We start from the raw sequence: 23,734 nt of genomic DNA, 5'->3' as shown, positions 1-23,734 counted from the left end.
ATGGATGGATGGAATGATGGATGGATGGATGGATAGATGGATGGATGAAATGATGGATGATGGATGGGTGGATGGATGGAATGATGGATGGATGGAATAAAGGATGGATGGATGAAATAAAGGATGAATGGATGGATGGATGAATTCTTTACAGCCCAAACCTTCCTAAACATCCCAAAATCCCTCCTCAAGCCCTAACTGTTCTCTACCACACACTAAATTTACCCTCCAAAGTTCCTAAAGCTGTCCACCTAAACAATTATCTAGGTCACTTTCCACATGTTTCCCTCTGGTAGAATTGAAGCTTCTAACCAGTGTCTTTACCTGCATTCAACAAATATTTCTTGAGAAACCAATACAAGCAAGGCAGTATTCTAGAGGCTAGGAATTCATCAGCAGATGGAATAAAGAATACTTTCTGCCTTGTGAGACAAAAATAAGAGCCAGGCAGAAACTTTTTTGAGAAAATTTAAGTTCCCTCCTGAAAGTCCAAATTCAGGCAGACAAAAGATCACAAAAGGTAAAAGCGGTTGGTCTCAGTTCTGCCTTTTCATGCATTCAATAAATATTGATTGACATACTATGTGACAATCAATGTTGCAGGCACTGGTGATACTGCAGTGAACAAGATAGAAAAATCCCTCCCCTCGTGTTCCCCAAACATGCCAATCACTCTCTCACCCCAGGGCCTTTGCACGTGCTGGTTCCTCTGGAATACTTTCCCACACCTCCCACCACCCATGACTTGGCTGACTTAACTCATCCCTCAGTGATCAGCTTCGTCTCTCAGAAGGCACCCTGACCTGCTCCCAGGATGAGCTGGGGGTTCCTTGGGGGCTCCCAAGGTGCCTTATGATTCCCCATCTCAATCTCAACCACTCACTGTTGTAACTGCATGGTTACAGGTCTGTGCTTCTCACCAAACTATGAGTTTCAGGAGGGCAGTGATTTTACTGTGCTCATTTTTGTCTCCTTGGCACCCAGCTAAATGCCCAGCACATAGTAGGTGCTCGATAAATAAATGCAAGGCGCATAAATGAAATCTGTCCCTTCATCCCTTCCTACCAGGGAAGCCCTTCACACGAGCCCCTGCCCACTCACTCCACTCCATCATCCCGTAGAGCTTCACTAGAGCCAGCTCACCCCACACCCTTTCCCTGGGGCTGCCAAACTCCGCCCCAACTCACCCGGCCATAGATCTCCCCTCGCCACCAGCCCTGCTGCCCCTTCTTGTTAAGGATCTTGATGATGTCACCCTCTTTGAGGGACAGCTCTGATCGGTCCCGGGCGCAGAAGTCATAGCGGGCTTTGGCTGTGCCAAAATACTTGGTGCTCCCTGCTGTGTGGGAGAGAGCAGAAGTGGGAAAGGGCCCTGGAGCAGACACACACCTACCGTCTGGGGGCAGTGGGAGGACAATGCTCCAATAGACCAGGATGAAGAAGGGCTCCTCAATGCTTCCTTCCACTGAGTGTTGGGTGGCCTGTGTTCTGAGTGTACACAGCTGTCTTCCCAGAATCATCCTTCTAGCCCAACCAGCATCCAAACTTAGAAAGTAATACCAGTTATGATCTTTTAAATGTTACGTATATATTCATAGTGAAAGAAACAGAAGAAAGATGTGGAAGTTCTCATTCTAGATAATATTAATTATACTAAAGAAGTCCAAGGGTTGAAAAAGAGAGGGAGAAAGATAAGAAAGGGAAAAACTTTCCAAAGTACAATATTAAGTGATATTGTAGACTATAAAATTAATTTGTAGTATTTCTGCAAATATGCTAAGATTGAACATCCAAATATCCACCGGGATGAATAAGTAACTTGCAGACAGATAGAAACATTTATTTGATTGGGTGATGAGAATAGGGATAATTTTGGTCTCAGTGTCCTAATGTTATGCTGGTGTTGCTTTTTCAAAAATATAACTTTTTAAGTGGTGAATTGTTATTTTATTGGTAAACATTTTAACAATAATTAATTTTAAAATCCCTCTTTAAAAATTTTTTGGACATGTATGTAAGAATTCAGAAACTCCACCACCCAGGCGACTTTTCTGAAAAACGTACTCCAAAAGGCACTCCAGAAAAATAAAATTCGAATCAGAATAAGAAATTTTAAAAATAAAGGAAAACACAGAAAACAAGAAATATAGACAGTCTGAATAGTTCTTGATATTGAATTTGCAAAGTGAAATGCAATGGTGAAGAAAAAATTCCTAAAATATAAGGTATGATTGTTTTCATTCATAGCAAACCGTAGCCTACATTCCAAATAACTTCAACAAACCAGGTGAGTAAGAGATACAAAGGAAAAGGAAAGAAAGAGCGTACTAAAGGTCTTGCCTTTCTGTGGGAGAAGGTTATTGATACTAATTCATGCCTGATATTGATACAAAAATAAAGGCTTAAAATGTGTAGGCGAGAACCCTTCTGGTTCCTAGTGTCTTCATCTTCCCAAATATGAAAGTAAACTCTTTCGTCCAAGTAAATGGATATGCAAATCTCTCAAGAGCAAAGGGACAAACTGGAGGTGGGAATTAGCTCAAGCTGTTTCACAGATAGGACTTTTCTATGCCCACAGGAAGGAATGTCCACGGCATCCCCAAACTTTCCCTCCACAATGGGAAGGAGCTGGCACAGCAGGTCCCCAGCTGGAGACAGCCTACCTGGTGGTTTGCTGATGGCTCTCCTCTCAGGCTCCTTGAATGGGAACTGCAGGGTGGTGTCCAGTGACTTGAAGCAGTCCTTCAGAGAATTCTGTTGGTAGAATTCTACAAGCTCCTGCAAAGAAAACAGCAGGACAGATGCTCTCTCAGAGGGCCAGCCCACAATGGGGACACAGCTGGAAGGAGCCACATCCAACTCCTCATGTGAAACAGGTCCTCCTTCTGGCCTCCCTGGCAAAAGACACCTTGAATGCTCCCCACGATGGGGAGCTCACTCTCTTCCTGGTCAGCCAGGACCATTTTATGGTGAAGAAATCACATTGTCTCAAGACAGTTCTCCTAACAGCCAGTTCATTTCATGATAAATTTACCAAATAATCAACTTGCCTGACGACCAGCTCACCAAAACCAACCCTCCCTGGGTGTCAAGAGCACTATTTTTACAAATAATTGTAATAATAATAAATGCTGTTTACTAAGTACCTACTGTGTGCTGGTCAGTGTGCAACCACACATCATCAAAAATGGGCTGTGTATTATTATAATAATTTTGTATCAATGTTCAACTTCCTGACTGTGATAATGATACAGCAGTGAGGCAAGAGAATGTCTTTGACAGTCGTGCTAAAATACTTATAGGAAGGATCATGATGCCCGCAAATTACTCCTAAATAGTGCAGAATAAATGTGTGAATGTGTGCGCAGAGAGAGAGAGGGAGACAGAGAAAGCAAAAGAGGAAGAATATTAACCATCAGTAAATCCAGGTGAAAGGTCCACAAATATTCATGACACTATTCCAGCAACATTTCAGTAATTTTTCAGAAATAAAAAATGGGGGCAGGCAAAATTTTCAGAGTAAAAAGTTTGGGGGCAAAATAGATTTGTGGAATGAGTGAACAGTCCCTAACCTTTTGTGCGGTCAAAGATCCATTCGAGGCTCAAGTGAAATTTGAGATACCTTCCTCCCCCCAAAAATTGCAAATATATGCAAATTTCTGGATTTTCTTTCAGAGGATTCAGAGGACCCTCAAGCATTCGCCGACCATGGGTAGGATCCATGTGCCTTAAACCAATGGGCTTAAGATGTCTAAAAGACAGCCCAAAATTATAGGGCACCAAACAGAAGCAAAAACACTGGAAAAGCATTTGGATTCTCTGTGAAATGGTCATTAAGCAGATTAGGCAGAGCTAAATCTTGACATCTGACAAAAATAGGGGCTCTGCTATTCAGTGATACCAGATGAGGACTAAATCTCAGTTTCCCGCATGTGCGAAACGGGAACTCAGAGAGCGAGCTGAGCGGATGCAGTGCAGTCCTATCTATAACAGGTTTGGCACTCGGTAAGTGCTTTGTGAATGTCCACTGATGCTACTGTTGTTTTTGTTGTTATGATTCTTCTCCGTGTCGATGATTAGGGAAATGAGTTTAAAGCCAGTTGCTCCATCGTGCCTCTTGGAGGGGCTGTTCTGAATGTAGGAAAGGGGGTCCCAAGTTGGAGCTTCAGAGAGGGTCCTACCTAGATTCTGGAAGGCTGGGTTTAGGGATACATTGGCCCTTACCATAAGCCCCCGGAAAGCCTTCTTCTCTGTAATCCGGTACAGTCCTTCTGCTGTCATGATTTTAATATGCTTGACCTCAACATTATACCTGGAAGCAGGGAAAGAGAGCCAAACGGTCACTGGGTCCTGAGCCTGGGAATTCAGTCCCATCTCCTGTCGAGTCTCAGCCTCATGCTACACACCCCCAACCATGGAAGAAGCGTTTTTGGCTACTTCAGGGAGGGGGTGACCACTGGAGCCCAACAGGATCCCTTCCCTGGAGCCGTTGCTTCTCTAAACCTTAATTTCTTGCTCCATATAACAGGAATCATCTTCCTTGACCCACGCGGTTGTTGAGAAGTCAAAAATACCTTATAAAGAAAGCACTGTTGTAGAGTAGATAGGATGAAATCTCCACTTCCACTAATATGAATGACCATAGAATCTAAAGGATGTGCGAGAAGGGATCCATTTCCACCAATATGGCGGACCACAGACTAGTAAGGAAGAGGCATGAATTGGCAGAAGTGGTTCTGCCAATATGAAGAACTAGATAACCAAAAAAATCTCCTACTCAAAAAACCCCTAGAAATGCCGTGAAAAAAATGCTGAGCTCTCAAAAAAGTAAGGGAAATCACCAGAGGCCAAAAATGAGGATGAAACTTAAAAGTATATATATATATTTTTTTTTTTTTGGCCACGCTATGCAGCTTGGGGAATCTTAGTTCCCCAACCAGGGATCGAACCCTGGCCCCCAGCAAGAGAAGCACAGAGTCCTAACCACTGGACAGCCAAGAAATTCCCGAGGAGCATATGTCTTAATCACATAGAAACATGAGATGAGTTACTGGATCCCTGTTGGGTAGAGAGTTGGCACTGAGACCCACCCACACCCATAAGGGTGGACTGTCAGAAAGCTACATCCTCAGGAAAAGAGGTGGTCTAGAAAAGCCCACCCATGAGCACAGCAGGGACCATGTGAAAGCTTGTCTCAGACCCAAAACAGAAAAGTCACCCTTGAGAATTCATAACCTCAGTCCTACCCTCTTATGGGTTTAGTATTTATTCTTAAACCACCTGTGTAGTCCAGGAAACTAAGGAATTAACCAAAAATATTTTAACCTGAAAAAGAAATGAACTTGTTGGTGATTCCCAACAGAAGCAAATGCAAAATCTCTGGGGACCCAGGCAGCAAAGATACCCACAGGGAAAGCCCCACTTAAAATCACAAGACCCAATGACAAAACCAACAAGGAAACAAGTCACCACAAGCAAGAAGGTGCACCCAACAAACAGCAAGGCAGGAAAGCCAGGGTCTGCAAGACTTGGGTCCAGACTGCATTTCTGCCTCTTCCTAGAGTATGCTAAATACCTCCTGGAGCCTCGCTTAAGAAGCGTTATCTCTTTCCTGTGGGTTGCCAGTCGAGTAAAAGAAATCAGAAAGATTAAAAACACCTAGGACCCTGCAGGAGCTCAATAAAAGATAACTGTCGTGACTGTACATCTTTCATCTTTCCAAGCACCTGCAGTGCCCAGGTCACAAGGGGAGATAGGTCAGGAAAGGAGGAATTACTTAATGCTGATGGCAAATTCTGCAGCATCTTTCACCCTCTGTCGCACCAAAAACGTCCCGTCCGAGCGGCTGGTGAGGATGCTTTCTGCCGCGGCTCGCTCCATGGGGCCCGCGTACCTGTCGAGATACACCAAGGAGAAAGGTCCACACAGCCCCTATGTTGCCCTATTGAGGCTGCTTTTCCCCCCAACCCCTGTGATTTCTTTTTAAGTGAATGACAGCCTGGGTCTAGCAGCGCCCTTAGACACTATAAACCTTGGGGGAGGCATTGGCCAGAGTCCCGAAGTGGCAGTGGCCATTAGATATCTGTAAGTCACACCCAAGGTTTCACCCCTGGATTGCAGGAGACAACTCGGTCCTTTGGGTGTGACTGTGTCTCAGTGTGACACAATAAGAAATATATATTTGGTTTCTGTGCCCCCCATCCTTTCCTGGCACGTAACTCCTAAAAGCTTCGGAATCTCCGAAGTGATTACGTGTCTTTTTGTATGCTAATGAGATGACTGGAGGCTCTTTGATAGCCTCAGGATGGGGGCTGGTGGCCGGAAGAAACAACCCCACCCCTACATATGGGGAGAGAAGAGGGGCTGGAGGTTGAGTTCACTAATGGCCAGTGATTTAACCAATCTTGCCTACGTAATGATGCCTCAACCAAACCCCAACCAAATGGTTTTGGAGAGACTCCAGGTTGGTGAACACAGGGAGGTACGGGGAGGGTGCAAGCCCAGAGAGGGCGTGGAAGCTCCGCCCCCTTTCCCCATACCTTGCCCTGTGCATCTCTTCCATCTGACTGTTCCTGAGTTGAATCCTTTTATAATAAACTGGTAATCTAGTATGGAAACTGTTTCTCCAAGTTCTGTGAGTTTGTGTTAGCAAATTACCAAACCCAAGGAGGGGGTTGTGGGAACCCCCCATTTATAGCCGATGGGTCAGAAGTAGGGGTGGCCTGAGCTTGTGATTGGCATCTGAAGTGGGGGATTGTCTCGTGGGACTGAGCCCTTAATCTGTGGGATCTGATGCTAACTCCAGACAAACAGTGTCAGGATTGAATTGAATTGTAGGACACCCAAGCTGGTGTCTGGAGAACTGGAGAATCGTTTGATGTAGGAAGAAAATCCCACACATTTGGTTTTAGAATTGCTGAGACTGTGAGTATAGAAAAACAGTTGTTGGGTTTTCTTTCTTTTACTTGGAATTTGGCATGCCTGGACAGGTATTTACTGAGTGTCCACTGTCTGTCCATCTCTGTGGTCACCAGGACGGAAATAGGGTGAGGAGAGTGAAAGATAGCCTTAGGTACAAAATATAAAGGGCAAGCCCCAAAACTCAGACATCAAGATAAATAATAACAAGTAAAATAAGTAGTATTTTAATGCAGTATTTTTAAAGTGCAAAAACATCCGTAAAAGGAATGAAGTACTGAAATATTCCACAATGTGGATGAACCTTGGAAACATGATGCTGAGAGAAGCCAGTCACATAAGGGCACGTACTGTATGATTCCATGTATATGAAACATCGAGAACAGGCAAACCCATAGAGACAGAACGTACATTAGTGATGGTCAAGGGCTGGGGGAAGGGGATGGGGGTGATTGTTAAGGTGACGGGGTTTCTTTTTGGGGGGTGATGAGAATGTTTTGGAGCTAGATAGAGGTGCTGCTTGCGCACCATTGTGAATGTACTCAATGCCATTAAATATATCGGGCTGGCCAAAAAGTTCGTTCGGGCCTTTCCATACGGGACAACCTGAACGAATTTTTTGGCCAGTCCAAGAGATGTGAAAAATAAATAAAGGTGTGACTATGACTATTTTATGCTGTAAATGTAAATATATAACATACATAACATATATTAATTATAGATAATATATAATTATATGTGATATATCAGTGTGGACATGAATATATTTATGGCATAAATTTAAATATAAACATAAAAAATATAACTATAGATAACACAATTATAAATAATATATAAATATGAATATGAATGTGTTTATGCTATAAATGTAAATGCATAACATATATATATTAATCATATACTATATAATTATAGATAATATATGTGGGACTATGCATACATTTGTGTCATAAATTTAAATATATAACATAAATAATATATATGAACTATAGACAATACATTTATCATATAAAATATGAATTATTTATTATATATAAATACAAATATGTTTATGCTATAAATGTAAATATGTAAAAATATATATTAATTATATACTATATAATTACAGATAACATGTAAATGTGAATAGGACTATGTAAGTGTGAATATAACATAAATAATGTATGTTAATTATACACAATATATAATATAGATAATATATAAATATGAATACAAATATATGCTATAAATATAAATATATAGCATAATATGCATTACTTTTATATAATACATAATTATATGATCTATAAATGTGAATATGTAATATAAACTTAAATATTAACATAAATGCCACTTTGGTTAATTTTATGTCATGTAAATTTCACCTCAATTTTAAAAATAAGTTCAAAAAAAATCTGTGGTGAGCAAAATGTCAAAATTTTAAATAAGGACAAGATCTGACTCCGCAGTTGCCTGATTCACCACAATTCACCTTTCCCTACTCCCAGCCCTATCATATCCTGTGTCTTTATTTACAGTTTTGGTATTTTGCTCATCGCAGATTTTTTTGCCTTCCGATTTTTTAAAATATTGCATTAAAATAGTATGGATCTCGATGCCTGAGTTTTTTCGCACCCCCTTAAATGTTGCACCCAAAGTCAGGGTCTCACTCTCCTCAATCCAGTTCCAGCCCTGGTGGCCTGGTGACAACATCTGGCAGGGCAGGGGCAGAGTGAGCACAGCCTCAGGTGACCACGGTTTAAATCCTGGCTCTGCCACCTAGTTGCTCTGTGACCTCGGGAACTGAGTTTGCTACTTTGAGCCCCAATTTCCTTTTCTGAAAAGAGGAGATAAAACTGCCCATCACAGAGGGACATTTTTGACAAACGGCCATAATGCAGTTGGTGCACCTCATACATGGTAGGCATTCACGACACGGGTGTGTTATTATGCCCTTTGTGTAATAAGGTCAGGCTTTGGAGTCAGCCAAGCTTGGGTTCGAATCCGACCTCCTTCACTTCCTCACTTTGTGATACTGAACAAATCACTTGTCCTCTCTGAGCCTCGGTTTCCTCCTTTGCAGAAAGAGAGTAAGAATAACACGTACTTCAAAGTGTTACTACCGGAATTGAATGTGTCCTTGAAGTGCTGACACACGGTCATAAAAACAGTACAATAGCATGTCCGAATCTAAGATGCCAATGATTGTAAAATTCACTGTGGTTTCGTGGGCAATTACGAAATAAAAATTAACTACCCGTAAAATTAAGCAGAAGACTCAGACACCACTCACTGTAAGAGCCGTTCCAATGCCAGAGATGTTAAGACGTGGGGGAGAAAAATGTGTATTTTAGAATGCGTGAAATGCAGTCGTAACAACGAGTGCCAATAATAACAGATAACAGAGTGCTTTTTGTGTGCCAGGAGCAGAGCTAAGCACTTCATAGGCTCATGGAAACCGCCTAACAGCCTTATGAAGCAGACATTATTAATCTATTTTCCAGAGAGGAAAGCTGAAGCACAGAGAAGTTGAGTTACTGGCCAAAGGTCACAGGACTGGATAATATTGGAGTCAGGATTTGAACCCAGGTCAGTGGGCTCCGAAGCAACACTGAAAACCTCCATCCCTCACTGCTCTATCAGTAGTAGGTGCTTAAAAAAAAGGGCTGGGGGTGGGGATGGGGAGAGGGAACTGCCATCATATCATCACCATCATTTTCCTTCCGGTGAGAGCATAATGTCCCAAAGTCAGGGACCTTCTTTTGTTCGTTCTCTCCTCAGCACCCCCCAGCATAGGGCTGGAGCCAGCAGTTAATGCCCAAGGTTTGAAGAATGGATAATTGATTGGTTGGTAGCCCCCATCCCCACCCCAATGCCCAGCCCAGGCATCCACCCCAAAGCACCCCAAGTGAAAATTTAAAAAGTGGTTCTACTTACCAGAGATGAAGAGACAGGTCCTGAGGGGGACCCTGGGGACACAAAGACCAAGACTCAGGGCAAAGAGTCCAGCACGCAACAGGCTTCAGGGCACTACATTCATTCATTCATTCATTTTTTCCACTATCATTTATTGGGGGCCTGTTATGTGCCGGGCACTATGCGCTTCGGTGGAAATACAGTCCCAGAATCCAGGGGGAGAAATCGGTCCACCCTCAAATGAATCAGCTTTAAAGAGGCAGCTACGTTTGTAGGCAGAAATTGGAGAGACGTTCAGATCTTGGCTTCCGAATGCCACGTTCCAATGAAAGGACCCAGGCTCCTTGGGAAAATGGTTGATTCCAAGATTGGGGCAGAAAAAGTACAAGAGAAGTCTGCTCTTGTGCTAGAAAGTAAGGAAGGGCTCAAAAAATGATGGGGACATGTCGAAAGGACAGAAGAGCCAGCCTGAAGGGGCTCCCATTGGTCAAGGGTGGGACAATTTAAAAATAAAAATCCAGGAACATTTCCTGAGATAGATAACACACAGATACATAGATAGACACATAGAAGATTGATTGATAGATACATAGATACACAGATAAATACAAAGATGATTATTAGATAGATACATAGATGATTGATAGATACACAGATGGATACATAACGTAGATGATTGACTGATACACAGATACACAGATAAATACATAAATGATTATTAGATAGATACATAGATGATTGCTAGATACACAGATACAGATGGATACACAGATAGATACATAGATGACTGATAGATACATAGGTACACAGATGATTGACAGATACATAGATACAAAGATGATCGATAGGTACATAGATGCATACTTATATAATACCTAGATATATAGATTAGAAGAGACAGTTCTTCTTTACAATAGAATATCTGCTAATAACTTCGCAGGAAAGGATGGAGTTGGAAATTCATAATGTAACTCCACAGTGGAGAAATGACCCCAAGCCAAAAAAAAAAAAAGTCAAAGATATTTTTGGGAAAAGTATAAACATATACTCTGGATTACATAATATATAATGATTTATATTAAATATAATAATTTATATAATAGTATAATGTCCTTGTTGAATTTCATGTCTTTAAAAATCATGCTATGATTATACAAGAGAAGGTTCCTGTTCTTGGGAGATATTCAGAGATGAAGGAGAAATACGTCTGTAAACTTACTTTGAAGTATCTCAGGAAAAATAAATAATAGACATTTTTAAATAAATAAATTGTGCAGAGAAAGATGATAGAGCAAATGGGACAAAATGTTAACAGGTAGTGAATCTGAGTAAAGGATGTATGGAAGTTCTTTGCATTATTCTCAGGACTTTTCTGGAAGTCTGAAATTACATAAAATGAAAGGGATAAAAACGGGACTTTCCCTCTGCAGGCTCCTATGAGGTCTGTGAAGCAGGGTCATGAGGGAGGATAAGATTTGGGAAGAGTGGGGAAGATCTTAAGTCATCATCAGGAAGAGGGAATCAGGGGCTTCCCTGGTGGCACAGTGGTTAAGAACCTTCCTGCCAATGCAGGGACACGGGTTCGAGCCCTGATCCAGGAAGATCCCACATGCTGCGGAGCAACTAAGCCTGTGAGCCACAACTACTGAGCCTGCACTTCTAGAGCCCGTGAGCCACAACTACTGAAGCCCTCGTGCCACAACTACTGAAGCCCGTGCGCCTAGAGACCGTGCTCCGCAACAAGAGAAGCCACCACAATGAGAAGCCCGCGCGCCACAACGAAGAGTAGCCCCCGCTCGCCGCAACTAGAGAAAGCCTGCGGGCAGCAATGAACACCCAACGCAGGCAAAAAGAAATAATAAATAAATTAATTTTTTTAAAGAAAGATGAGGGAATCAGGGGAGCGGGGAACAGGTGAAGAAGGACAGGGGCCGGGCAGCGTTGTGGGCAGGTCTGTTCCCAAAAGCTGGGCAAGGAGGCACGGGGTGGGGAGTGACCCTGTAGAGGACTCTATTCAGTGCCCCAGAAGGAAGGCAGGGGTTGGCCAAACTTCTAGACCCCTGCTTCTTCTCCTGATGATGGAGAGGATCTTCATACAAGAAAAAACAAAGAGAAAACGACTGGTCATCTTTCCCAGGGTGGCCCCCTCTCTGGGCTCAGTCATTGAGGTAGGGAGTGACCTGCCATGATGGGCGGCCCCCTCCTGATCTCAGGAGCGTCTCCCCAATGCTGCAGAGGGTCGTGGGACCCTCTCTGAACTCCCCTGCCCTCTCTCCAACCAGACTTGAGACACTCACATGCACGTAGGGCTTGACCCTGTTACAGGGAAACCAGCCAACTTCATTGGTAGACGTATTCCTGCCCTAAGAAGATGAGAGGGAAAGACGGACAGAGAAGTTACAGGCATCCAACATGTGTGTGTGTGTGTCCATCTTTCACCCAACGGCCACTCTGCTTGGCCATCTATCTCTCCATGGCCTGGATGCCCAGAGAGGTGTCAATCAGTATCAACTTCCTGGGAAGACCACCAGCTCAGAAGGGCCAGGCCAGCCCCAGAAATCCCCATAGACATCACTCTCCCCAGAGCAGCCATGTCCAGTTGTGCCATGATCCCATTCCCAAGGTCACCTACACCCTGACCCCAAGCTCAGGTCCTTCTCCATCACTCCCACAGCCCCAGCCTGTACCTCCCACCAGTTCTGTTCGGCTTCGGCCTTGGTGAGTTCCACAATGTCTCCAGGGCTGAGGCGTAGAAAAGGTCCAATGGCTCCAGGGGGTGGAGGCAGCCCATAGTACTCCTGGCACACCTCCATCTTGGGCAGGCCTGGAGGGGAGGGGAGGTGGTGATACAGAACGGCTGGTAGTCCGGGACTTTCAAACCTGAGTCTCACCACTCACCAAGATGGCGAAAATTAAAAAGACAGACAATAGCAATATCAAGTGGCGGCAAGGATGTGGATGGAGCAACTGGAAGTCACCTGGATTTCTGTATTCTATTTTTTTTTTTGCTTGAATAAGTTTTTAATATGAAAATATTTTGAATAATTTTTTTTGGCAAAAACAGGGAGGGTGGCCACCACCCCATAGCCCATTCCTACATGGCCGTAGGAATCCGCTTTGGAAAACTATTTGGCTGTATCCACTAAAGCTAATTCCACTCCTGATGTATCACCAAGAGAAATGAAAACATAGGTCCCGAAGAGTCATAGCCAAGGATGTTTACAGCAGCTCTCTTCACAAGAGCCAGAAAAATTGGCAACAAACCCAATGTCCTCAAGAAGATGGATAAACACAGCACAAAATACAATAAGCAGCGAAAAAGAACAAATGACTGCTTCAGGCAACCGCACTCATATGCATTAACTGAGTCCATGCTGTACAAGTTCATATGGATGAAGTTCAAGGGCAGGCAAAACTAATCTATGATGACAGAGGTCAGGCAGTGGTTCCCTCTGGGAGGCAGGATGGACTATAGCAGTGAGTATGACCCACACCATCCAGTAAAACTTTCTGCGATGATGGAAATGTTCTATACATTAATCTGAATGGTGGTTACATGGGTGGAAATTCAGTGAGCCAAACATTTAAGATTTATTCATTTTATACACCTTATGGTATGTATTTTCTATCTCAATAGAAATATTTTAAAAAAACAAAACACAGAAATATTTCCATCTCAATAGAAAATTATATATATATATATATATAATAGATATGAGCAAGTGTATAGATGTGTACATATATACGAACATATATGTATTGGCTATGTTTAACTATATATATATAGAGAGAGAGAGAGACTCACATACACTCATATATATTTCCTCCTGTTGAGGACATTTGAGTTGTTTCTAATTTTTGACTATTACAAATAAGACTGATGTATCTATATCTAGCTGTAGATATAGAACTACAGCTAGATATCTATGTATCAGGATAGATAGATAGATAGATAGATAGATAGATAGATAGATAGATAGATAGATAGATGATAGATAGATCGACCTGAAACTGAATCTTTACACTGATTCTGTACGACTGTGAGCAAAGAGTTTATTTTTCTTGGCCACACCAAGATCTTTAACAATGCCTTGCCGTCCTGCTTCCTAGCCTTCGCACATGCTGTTCCCTCTGCCTGGAACACTCCTGCCTCCTCGTCAGTCTGACTACTCCTTATCCCTCAAGTGTCCACTTTAATGCCACCTCCACTGAGAAACCTTCCCCGAAGGCTCAGATTCATCAGGTCCCCCGGTTGAATGTTCTGGAAAACCCTCTACTTCGCGCACCTCAACTGCAATGACTTAGCCAAAGTCTGTCTCCTGCTACCAGCCTGGGAGCTTTGGAAGGACAGGAAGCACACTGTTTTTAGTCACCATTTGCCCCAGACAATATATACAGTAGATGCTGAATAAAAATCACCCATCACGACTGTGATCCCACAAACATCATTAATATATACCAAAATCCAGCCTTTCCCCACTGCCATTGGGATAAAAAGAATGCTGGCTTGGCCAAACTCTGCATCCCCTGCAACAATACAGTTGGACTACACTTTGCTGAAACTACTCCATTATGATAAGATTTTGTGATACAGAATCAGTACGAGAAGGGATGAGGTATGCCCAGCCAGCTAAGACTACAGATGGAGTTTGTCAGTGAGAAAAAAAAAGGGGGGGGGCGGGGGGCAGTGAATAATAAAAGTGAATGGGAGGGGGTGGAGGGATAAATTGGGAATTTGGGGGTTAATGGATACACACTACTATATATAAAATAAACAACAAGAACCTACTGTATAGCACAGGGACCTATATTCAATATCTTATATTACTGGATCAGTATAGTAATAAACTATAATGGAAAAGAATCTGAATATATATACATATATATAGATATATATATAGATATATAAATAAATCACTTTGCTGTACACCTGAATCATTGTAAATCAACTATACTTCAGTTTAAAAAGTACGTATATACATTAAAATGTGAATGGGAGAGAAAGAGCATCTTAACAAGGATTTCTGTGTTCGGTGCATCCCCTTCACAGTGTTTGAGCAAAGCTAGTAAAGAATTTGAGTTCATTATTTACAAATTCCTTTGGGGTTTCTCGGACTGGAACAAATGCTTTATAAGCAGGGCATTATGTGGTCATTAATATAATTGTTGAGATCTGCCCCTGGGCCAGCATCACTGAGGCAGACTAGATTTATTTCTGCCCCCACAGCGCCCCCTTCTGACTCACCCAGCTCATTCCTCTTTTTGTCTTGAGCCCGCCGATGTGGCTTATCCTGGAGGAAGAGACCAAGACAGCAAGTATCGCTACCTGTGCCCAGCCTGAGGGCTCCTCAGCTCTTATCTGAGCACCCAGCAAAGAGCCATGCCCATTGCCAAGGGCTCCCGGGTCCTGCCTTCCCTACCCACCCCCCTGATTTTCCACACACAGAAAGGAGCATGGGGGTCTTACCTTCTTCATAGTTCCTGCAAAATCTATAAGAGGGTAAAGGAAATACTAGTTAGAATGGGAACCCCCCACCCTCCACGCAGAAGCAAGCCCACCTCCCAACTTCAGTCTCCTGGTACCTTGCCCGTGTCGACCACATGGAGGGACCCTCCCCAGACACTCCTTGTGTGCAGGTGCACGGCACCGCTGGCAACGGTAGCCCTGATAGAAAGTGCCTCTGGGATGCAGGGAGAAGATAAAGAAGAGAGTCAGTGATGTTGAATGAACACAGCCAATCGTTTTACCAACAACATAAAGGGCCCCTTTGTGTTCTCTTTAGAGCAGGACAGAGATGGAGAAGCTAAAGGTCAAAGGAGGGCCTCCCCCCTCCCAACTCAGGGCCATGACAGCCAAAGAGGAAGAGCCAACCCAGCCCAGGACCCAGGTCCATCCTCCCAGACGCCCACCTCAGCAGCATCTGGCAAGCCTTGCAGGACGTGGTGTCCTCAAAGGAAAACATCTGAAAGTCATGCCCATTGGCAGTGGCGTTCTCGGGGTAGATGTTGGAGCTGGTGAGGGAACGGAACATGGATGGAACAGGATTCAGCCATAAAAGGGAATGGAGTGCCAACACACGCTGCAGTGCGGATGGATGAAGACTTCATTCTTTTTCATGGCTGAATACTATTCCATTGCATGGATATGCCCTGTTGTATTTGTCCATCCATCCATTGATGGACATTTGCATTGTTGCCACCTTTTGGCTGTTGTGAATAGTGCTGCAATGAACATGGGTGAAGACAGAAAGCGGATTAGTGGTTGCCAGGGGCTGGGAGCAAGGGAAATGGGGAGTGATCACTTAATGGCTGCAGGGTCTCCTTTGGGGTGGATGAAAATGTTCTGGAACTGGATAGAGGTGATGGTCGCACATTGTGAATGTACTAAATGCCATTGAAATGTACACTTTAAAATGGCTAAAAAATAATAAAATAAAATAAAATAAAATGGCTATGTTTGGGGAACTCTCTGCTGGTCCAGTGGTTAGGAGTCCGTGCTTTCACTGCCAAGGGCCTGGGTTCGATCCCTGTGGGGGAACTAAGATCCCACCAGCCGCGCAGCACAGCCAAAAAAAAAAAAGTCTAAGTTTTTGTTATGTGAATTTCACCTCAAGAAAAAGAAGGAGGAGGAAGGATTTTCAGGCTGGTGACTGAAGCTTACGAAGACTTGGCATTCTGGTGATGCACACAGCCTTCAAAGACTGTCCCTCTCATTTCCCAGATGAGGAAACTGAGATTCAGAGTGGTCCCATGGCAGAGATGAGACGACAGCACAGAATTGCCTCCCAGATCCTGCACCCAAATGCTACAGTCCTCTGAGGATAGAAAGATGGAGGAGGAGGGTGTCTTACATGGCCATCTCGAACTGCTCCAACCACTTCTTCTTCAGTTCTCGTGTCTTGAAGAACAGCTCATAGCCCTGAGCACCTTGGTCCTCAATCAGGAGGAACATGTGAGTCCACTGCAGGGAAGCAGGGTTGAAAATGAAGGCACCTGCTCGGAAGAGGGTGGGACCACACGCCCATTGACCCTACCACTGTGGGGAGAAAAGGGTCAAGCCAACTACAGCCTGTCTGCTCCCAGGAAAGCCATGCATGGGTTACCATTGCAAAGGGCTGCCCAGGAGAAGCAAATACACATTCACAAATCTAAAATCACACAACACACGCACTGGCATTCCAAAGGCCAAGTGGAGAGCTCAAGCGGCATTGAGGCTCCCCAGCACTGAGGTTCCCCAGTTACAGCCTCCAAGCCTCACCTTCTTGTTGTCCCGCTCTCCGGAGGAGTCATCTCTAACCTGGAAGCTGTGCAGGTTCACAAAGTCCTTGAGGTCGTAGGTGTCTCCTCGGCGCTTACAGATGAGCAGAGCTTTGTCGAGCAGGAAGGCGTACCTGGAAGCAGCTGGGTCAGGTGCCCCTGTCGGGCTCCTCCTTAAGTCCCCACCAGCTCTCTGCCTGATCCCCTCCCACCTTCTGGGCCCCCACCCTGCTGTCCATCTAGGATTCCTGCCCTTTTCCTCCTCTGTGACCAACTTGGCCATGCCTACCTCACCCACGTGATCCTTACAGGTCCTGCCACCTGTCGTTCTTGGCTCCTCCCACGCATCCATGCTGGCTCTGCCCCGCCTCTCCATCTAGGCTCCACCCACTGGTCTTGTGGCCTCACCCACCTGTCTATCTAGAAATAGGGCCAAGCCCCTGTCCAGACTTCACTCCAGATCCGTGTTGGCTCTGTCCACCTGCCTAACTAGTAGCCTGGCCCCGCCCCTGTCCAGGCTCCACCCCAGATACGTGCTGGCTCCGCCCACCTGTCCATCTTGGAGCGCCGCTCCACAGAAGTGATCTTGAGCTCGCCATCGATCTTGGGTCGGCCATAGTGGGCCAGAGACTGGTCCTACACAGCAAACGGGGTGTCTGGTAAGGGGCCACGCAGGATACCAAACCCCCTCCCCACGTGGCCACGGCCCTGGCCATGCCCGCCTCACCAGGTTCTCGATGGACAGTTGGAAGTTGGTGATCTGCCTCAGCGTCTCGTTGTCACGCTTGACCTCGTTCACGCACTGTGCCAGGTCCTGGGGGTGGGAGAGGGGTGAGCCTGGGCCCCCCCACCTGGCCGGAGACAGGGGGTCAGCCCCCAGCAGCGGATGGCAGAAGGATGTCACTGTCCCCAAGGGGGACGCTGCGAATAACTCACTCGGTGGAGAGGTGTGTCCCCGTGCGGTGGAGGCAGGGGTGGCCCGTGGGTATGACCGTGCCTGGATGGTACTCACTGACTTGAATGCGTATGTGTCTGTGTGTCCCCGTCACCCCTGTGTGTGACCACTCACCCTCATGGCATCCAGGGCCAGCCGCAAGTTCTCCTTCTCCGTTGCGTCCTGCGTGTGTTTCACCAGCTCCTGCGTGACCCACAGAGACATATATCACCCGGGGCCTCTGCCCTCTCATCCTGGGGAGCCTTCCAAACAAGCCTGGCCCACCAGCTCCTTCTTCCTCCTTCTGCTGTCCCTAGAGGCATGGCCCCAATGACCCCACCCAGAGAGGGGAGCCCAGCCCCTAGGAGCCCTTGCAGCGAGGTCGATGTACCAAACCCATGCCTGGGCGCGCCCTTGGGCACCTGGAGAAGGAGGTGATATTTGAGGACCCGCTGCATGGGCACCATTAGCAAGTCCCGTAAGGTGAACCTCCCGTTGTTCGCTCGCTGAGAGCATTCCTGGGAGATTGGAGAAAGAGGTGAGTGAGAAGAGGTAGAGGCAGGTGGGGATTTTTATAGAACGTGAAGGTTCATCTTTCCCCCAAGGAAATAAGGAAGAATGTCACGGGGTGAGGGGTGGTTTAAGACCCAGCTGGAAGGCTGCCTGGGGAAGAGGTCCAGGATTCCTCAGCTGAGGGGGGCTGGAGAGGGGGAGATCGACAGGTCTGGAGGGTCCCCACTGTGGAGACCAAAGAAGCTGATGGATGGCACACACAAGCCATTCCTCAGCATCCCTGCCCCGTCTGTGCTCCCACTAGACACACGGGTCACGGTGGGGTTCAGTCCAGGATCAGTGCTCAGCCCAGGATCAGGACTTGGCTGGGATCGGGGTTCTGTGTGAAGTTGGGGTTCAGCCCAGACTTGGGGCACAGCCAGGGTTGGAGCTCTGGCTGGGGTTCAGTGTGCCCTCAGAGTTCAGATCAGGGTCAGGACCTCAGCCTGGCATCAGGGCTCAGCCCAGAGTCAGGGTTTAGCTGGGGTTAGGGCGCAGCATTCTGGTCCATCTCCTCCTGGTCCATTTCTCCCAGTTGGCTAGTCAGTACCACCCTCCCCAAACCTTCAGCGGGCCAACTTCTGGCTGGGCTGCAACAGAAAGGGATGCCATCTCCAGCTCGGTTTCCTTTCTACTGCCCCTGGAGCCTGGGAAGGAGTGGGAGACACACACACGCACGCACACACACATACACACACACACAAAGATGTAGCCCATCCCCCCACCTCCAGCTTCATCTGCACATCCTCCCGGGCTGTAGCCACACGGTCCAGGTGCTTGCTGGCTGACTCCACCTGGCTGCAGTAGCGGCCATAGATGAGGAACCTGCGGGAAGAGGACAGGTGGCCGGAGAATGGCAGCTGGCACCAAGGTCAGGCAGATCTGGGTGTCAGTCCCAGCCCCACCTCTTCCCAGCTGCATGACGATGAGCCTCAGTCTCCCTGTCTGTAAAATGGTCGTAACAATGGCACGCCACACACACACACACACACACACACACACACACGTGGGGTTATTATAGCATTAAATGAGATAAAGCACAAGAAGCTCTTATCAGAGCACCTGGTGTATCGTCTCTGCTCAATGTTCATTTATTTAATAAGCATTTATTGATCACCTACTGTGTGCCAAGCCCCATGTTAAGCATCAATTTACTCGATCCTCACCACAACCCCAGGAGATATGTTCCTGGATCACACTGATTTTATAGATGTGGAAGTAGAAGCACAGAGAGGTTAAGTGACTTTCCAATGCCACACAGCTCTCAAGAGGAAGAGCTGGGAATTTAACCAGAGATGGGCAGCCCCTTGCCCATGAGCAAAGAAGGAAAAGCCCTATGGTCTATGAGGGTAGGGCCTCCCAAATGCCCACTCAGGGCAGGGTGACCTCCAGAGGTCTGGGCTGGCCAGCTGGGTCTCACCTCTCCTTGTATTTTATGAAGACCTGGTAGAGGGTGGGTGCACTGGGGTTGGCCAGGGCTTCCTTCATCTCCTTTAGGAAGTGGGTATGCACGCGAAGCAGGTCCTACTCGGAGAGAGGCGTAAGGGCTGGGGCGGGAACCTGGGGCTCGGGATGCCGGGTGGGAGAAGGGTCATCCACCCACCCTATGTCATTCATCTTCCACCCCCCACACTCCAGGGACAGGCGAAGCCAGTAGACCATCCCCACTGGACAGAAGTCCGGGAGGGCGGGAATTGGTCAGTTCACCTCAATGTTGATGAAGATGATCTCAACGTCTTGGGGTTTAAGGAACCGCTGCAAGGGCTTCATAAAATGCTGTGGGGGGGGTGGGGGAGACAAGGATGAAGGATGAAGGAGTCCCAGAGAGACGGGGAGGAGGAGACAGAGACGGAAAGGGACGAACAGAAACACAGAGACTGAGCGAGAGAGAGAAATGTGTAGAGAGAAAGAGACAGAGGCAAGGAAACAGAAAAGGAGAGAAAACAGAGATGGGAAAAAAGTCCACACGAAAACCTGTACAAGATTGTTCAGAGCAGAATTAGTCATCATAGCCCCAAAGTGGACACAACCCAGATGTCTGTCAATGGATGAATGAATAACAAAATGTGGTCCATCTATGAAAAGGAGTGAAGCACTGACACACGCTACAATGTGGATGAACCTTGAAAACATGTTGTTCAGTGAGAGAAGCGAGACACAAAACACCACATAGTGTATGAGTCCATTTAAATGAAATGTCTAGAATAAGTAAATCCATAGAGACAGAAAGTAGATTAGTGGTTGCCAGGGGCTGGGGAGAATGGGGATTTAAGGGGTGATGGCTAAGGGATATGGGTTTTCTTTGGGGGATGATGAAAATGTTCTAAAGTTGGGAATTCCCTGGCGGTCCAGTGGTTAGGACTCTGCACTCTCACTGCCGAGGGCCTGGGTTCAATCCCTGGTCGGGGAACTAAAGCCCCACAAGCCGCGCAGTGCAGGCCCCCGCCCACTCCCCACCAAAAAAAAAAAAAAGAAAGAAAAAAATGTTCTAAAATTAAGCAGTGGTACACAACATTGTAAATCAACTGTACTTCAATAAAAATGTTAAAATAAACTGTGGTGACGGTTTTACACCCTTGTGAATATACCAAAAAACATTAAATTATAGATGTTAAATGGGTGAAATGTATGGTATATTGATTAAATCTCAATCAAACGGTTAAGAAAAGAGGTGGCCAAAGGACAAAGAGGAACTAGAGAGTGAGAGACAGTAACAGAGATAGACGGACAGAGATGAGGATACAGGAAAAGATAGAGACAGGGATAAACAGACACAGAAGGAGAGAGAGATAAACAGAGGAAGAAGTAGGGAGAGACACAGAAGGACCAGAGACGAGGAGAGACAGAGAAATACAAAGCAGTGGGGACAGGTAAGAGCCCCAGGCCCGCAAGGGACGGATGACGCCTCTCCGCTCCGCGCATGCGCATGGCAGGGGCGGGGACTGAGCATCGCACCTGTTGGATGGAGCCCAGCGTGTCCGTGTACTTCTCTTCCGTCTGCTGGATCTCCCGCAGACAGCAGCACCGCTTGTCATACTCTGTCATCTTGGGCTGAGAGCGGAGAGGAGAGGCCGGTGTTGGGGTGTCCAGGGCCGCGCCCCACCCATGCGCCTGCCCCGCCCGGCCCTGCTCTCCCACACACCGGCATGGGCACCGGCTCTGTGCGCATGAGGTCCTCGTACACCTCGTCGCCCTCGGCCTCCTCGTTCTCCACGCAGTCGTACAGGTCCTCATCGTCCTCCACCGTGTCGCTGCGGAGGCGGAGTCAGGCAGGGCCAGGGGCTTCCCCCAGACCAGGGACCCTTCTGATCCCCTGGGGCAGGGTCCCGTCCCCTCAGACCCTCTGGGGCAGAGCCATGTCCCCTCAGACACTCAGAGCAGGATGCTGATCCCCTCATACCCCAGGGCAGGGTCTTGGTCCCCTCAGACTCCCCAGGGCAAGGTCCTGTTCCCTCAGACACCCCGGGGCAGGGTCGTGGTCCCAGACACTCACTCGATCTGGTCGGACAGGCCACTGTAGATGTCCTCATCACCCACACTCTCCTCCTCAGTGGGGAAAGGCCTGGGGGAGCCAGGATGGTGTGAGCCAGAGGCCAGAGGGCCAGGTGGGGAGGGAGCTTCCAGGAGGAGGAGTATTGGGGCCAAATGGGTCCAGAGCTGTCGGCTCAGATAGTTACTCACATGATCCCCTTGTTCTGGGCAATTGGGGTCCAGGACAGAGCGGACAGAGTGTAGATGACCTGTGACAAGGGCCGAGGCTGCTCAGCAAGCCCCTTACCCACCCACATGCCAGAACACAGCCTCCAAGCACCTGACCTTGAGGTTAGATCCCATGCCCCTGGGAGCCTAATTTGGGATTTTCCCACCTTCCCGTTCCCCGACATCAGCATGTCAGCATTCCTTTAACTGAGCACCCACCACTTGAACCCCTTGCTCTATTCAATCCTCATAATCACTCAGAGAGGATGGAGTGATATTACTTCCAAGTTAGACAAGGGACTTAAGGCTCAGAGAGGCGTGGCCACATATCAGAGGTCACACAGCAATTGGTGGAGCAAGGACTCAAACTCAGTTCCACATGTCCTAAGCCAGGCTCTTTGCACCTGGTGTACAGTTTGGTCTGGCCCATCAGTCCTTCCCCAGTAGCCTTGGGCTTGCCCAGTGTAGACGTTCATGGAAATGAATTGAAACCCAATCTTTGGGCTCTCAGTGTCCAGCTCACAGGCAGCTCAGTCCCAGCTCACCTTCCCGAAATCCTGCACATCAAAGAGGTCAAAGGCCTCAAAGAGCTCACTCCGCTTGAGGCCAAACTTCTCATAGCAGGTAGACAAGAAGGTGCGAATATTCTTGAGGCACAGGAACTGTGGAGAGATAGATGAGAACGGACAAAACATAATGGGACCGGGGAGAAGCTGACCCTTGGCCATCTGGCTTGGGGACTGGTGCAGAAGAGGAAAAAGAAAGCACAGCCCCCCCACCAAGTAAAGATCAAGCTGTACCTGAAGCCAGTATACCCCTGAATCCTTTTTTTATTGAGGTAAAATTCATAAGATATAAAGTTAACCATTAACAGATAACAAAATGTGGTGTATACATACATTTGGAATGTTACTCAGCCATTAAAAAGGAATGAAATTTTGATTTCTACTACAACACAGATAAACCTTGAAAACTATGCTAAGTGAAATAAGCCAGACACAGAAAGATGAATATTGTATGATACCACCTACATGAGGTCCCTAGAATAGGCACATCCATAGAGACAGAAAGTATGGTGGTGGGTAACAGGGGCTGAGGGAGACGAATAGGGCGTTAGTGTTTAATGGGGACAGAGTTTCTGTTGGGGAAGCTGAAAAAGTTTTGGACGTAGTGGTAACAGTTACACGACATTGTGAATGTATCAAACGCCACTGAATTGTACACTTACAAATGGTTAAAATGACAAATACTATCATTTCATTAACGTATCAGTCATATATCTTTATATAAAATTTTATTTATAATTATAAAATATATTTATATCATTTTACTTATATATATATAATGATAAAAATTATGTATAGTTTACCACAATAAAAAAGTTTAACCATTAACCATTTTATTTATTTTTTTAATTAATTTTTACTGGAGTATAGTTGATTTACAATATATATTTACAATATATATGTATGTATGTAT

At 46.2% G+C, this 23,734-nt stretch overlaps 1 protein-coding gene across 3 annotated transcripts in view; it reads right to left on the bottom strand.

Moving 5' to 3' along the window:
- The window catches only part of VAV1 (vav guanine nucleotide exchange factor 1), a 52,805-nt gene that overhangs the window by 1,257 nt on the left and 27,814 nt on the right, over positions 1 to 23,734 (bottom strand). For 2 of the 3 annotated variants that reach the window (XM_029216668.1, XM_029216665.1), the window contains exons 2-26: positions 22,801 to 22,917; positions 22,238 to 22,296; positions 22,050 to 22,118; positions 21,699 to 21,807; positions 21,512 to 21,607; positions 20,264 to 20,332; positions 19,977 to 20,080; positions 19,282 to 19,381; positions 18,427 to 18,522; positions 18,140 to 18,208; positions 17,798 to 17,884; positions 17,621 to 17,706; positions 17,072 to 17,204; positions 16,665 to 16,774; positions 15,724 to 15,825; positions 15,397 to 15,494; positions 15,281 to 15,303; positions 15,059 to 15,104; positions 12,501 to 12,637; positions 12,111 to 12,176; positions 9,835 to 9,866; positions 5,777 to 5,893; positions 4,225 to 4,312; positions 2,664 to 2,778; positions 1,188 to 1,339 (exon numbers count right to left, since the gene is read on the bottom strand). In XM_029216668.1, the coding sequence (XP_029072501.1) occupies positions 1,188 to 1,339; positions 2,664 to 2,778; positions 4,225 to 4,312; positions 5,777 to 5,893; positions 9,835 to 9,866; positions 12,111 to 12,176; positions 12,501 to 12,637; positions 15,059 to 15,104; positions 15,281 to 15,303; positions 15,397 to 15,494; positions 15,724 to 15,825; positions 16,665 to 16,774; positions 17,072 to 17,204; positions 17,621 to 17,706; positions 17,798 to 17,884; positions 18,140 to 18,208; positions 18,427 to 18,522; positions 19,282 to 19,381; positions 19,977 to 20,080; positions 20,264 to 20,332; positions 21,512 to 21,607; positions 21,699 to 21,807; positions 22,050 to 22,118; positions 22,238 to 22,239 (2,106 nt within the window). In that variant the 5' untranslated portion in view covers positions 22,240 to 22,296; positions 22,801 to 22,917. The remainder of the gene's footprint in view (positions 1 to 1,187; positions 1,340 to 2,663; positions 2,779 to 4,224; positions 4,313 to 5,776; positions 5,894 to 9,834; positions 9,867 to 12,110; positions 12,177 to 12,500; positions 12,638 to 15,058; positions 15,105 to 15,280; positions 15,304 to 15,396; positions 15,495 to 15,723; positions 15,826 to 16,664; positions 16,775 to 17,071; positions 17,205 to 17,620; positions 17,707 to 17,797; positions 17,885 to 18,139; positions 18,209 to 18,426; positions 18,523 to 19,281; positions 19,382 to 19,976; positions 20,081 to 20,263; positions 20,333 to 21,511; positions 21,608 to 21,698; positions 21,808 to 22,049; positions 22,119 to 22,237; positions 22,297 to 22,800; positions 22,918 to 23,734) is intronic. The other variant, XM_029216667.1, reaches the window with a different exon arrangement.

The sequence above is a fragment of the Monodon monoceros genome, unplaced genomic scaffold (genome assembly GCF_005190385.1).
Source record: "Monodon monoceros isolate NGI ecotype Baffin Bay Population unplaced genomic scaffold, NGI_Narwhal_1 Super_Scaffold_12, whole genome shotgun sequence".
Classification (NCBI taxonomy): domain Eukaryota; kingdom Metazoa; phylum Chordata; class Mammalia; order Artiodactyla; family Monodontidae; genus Monodon; species Monodon monoceros.
Note: the sequence above shows the minus strand (reverse complement) of the source record. Positions and strands in the feature narration are given on the sequence as shown.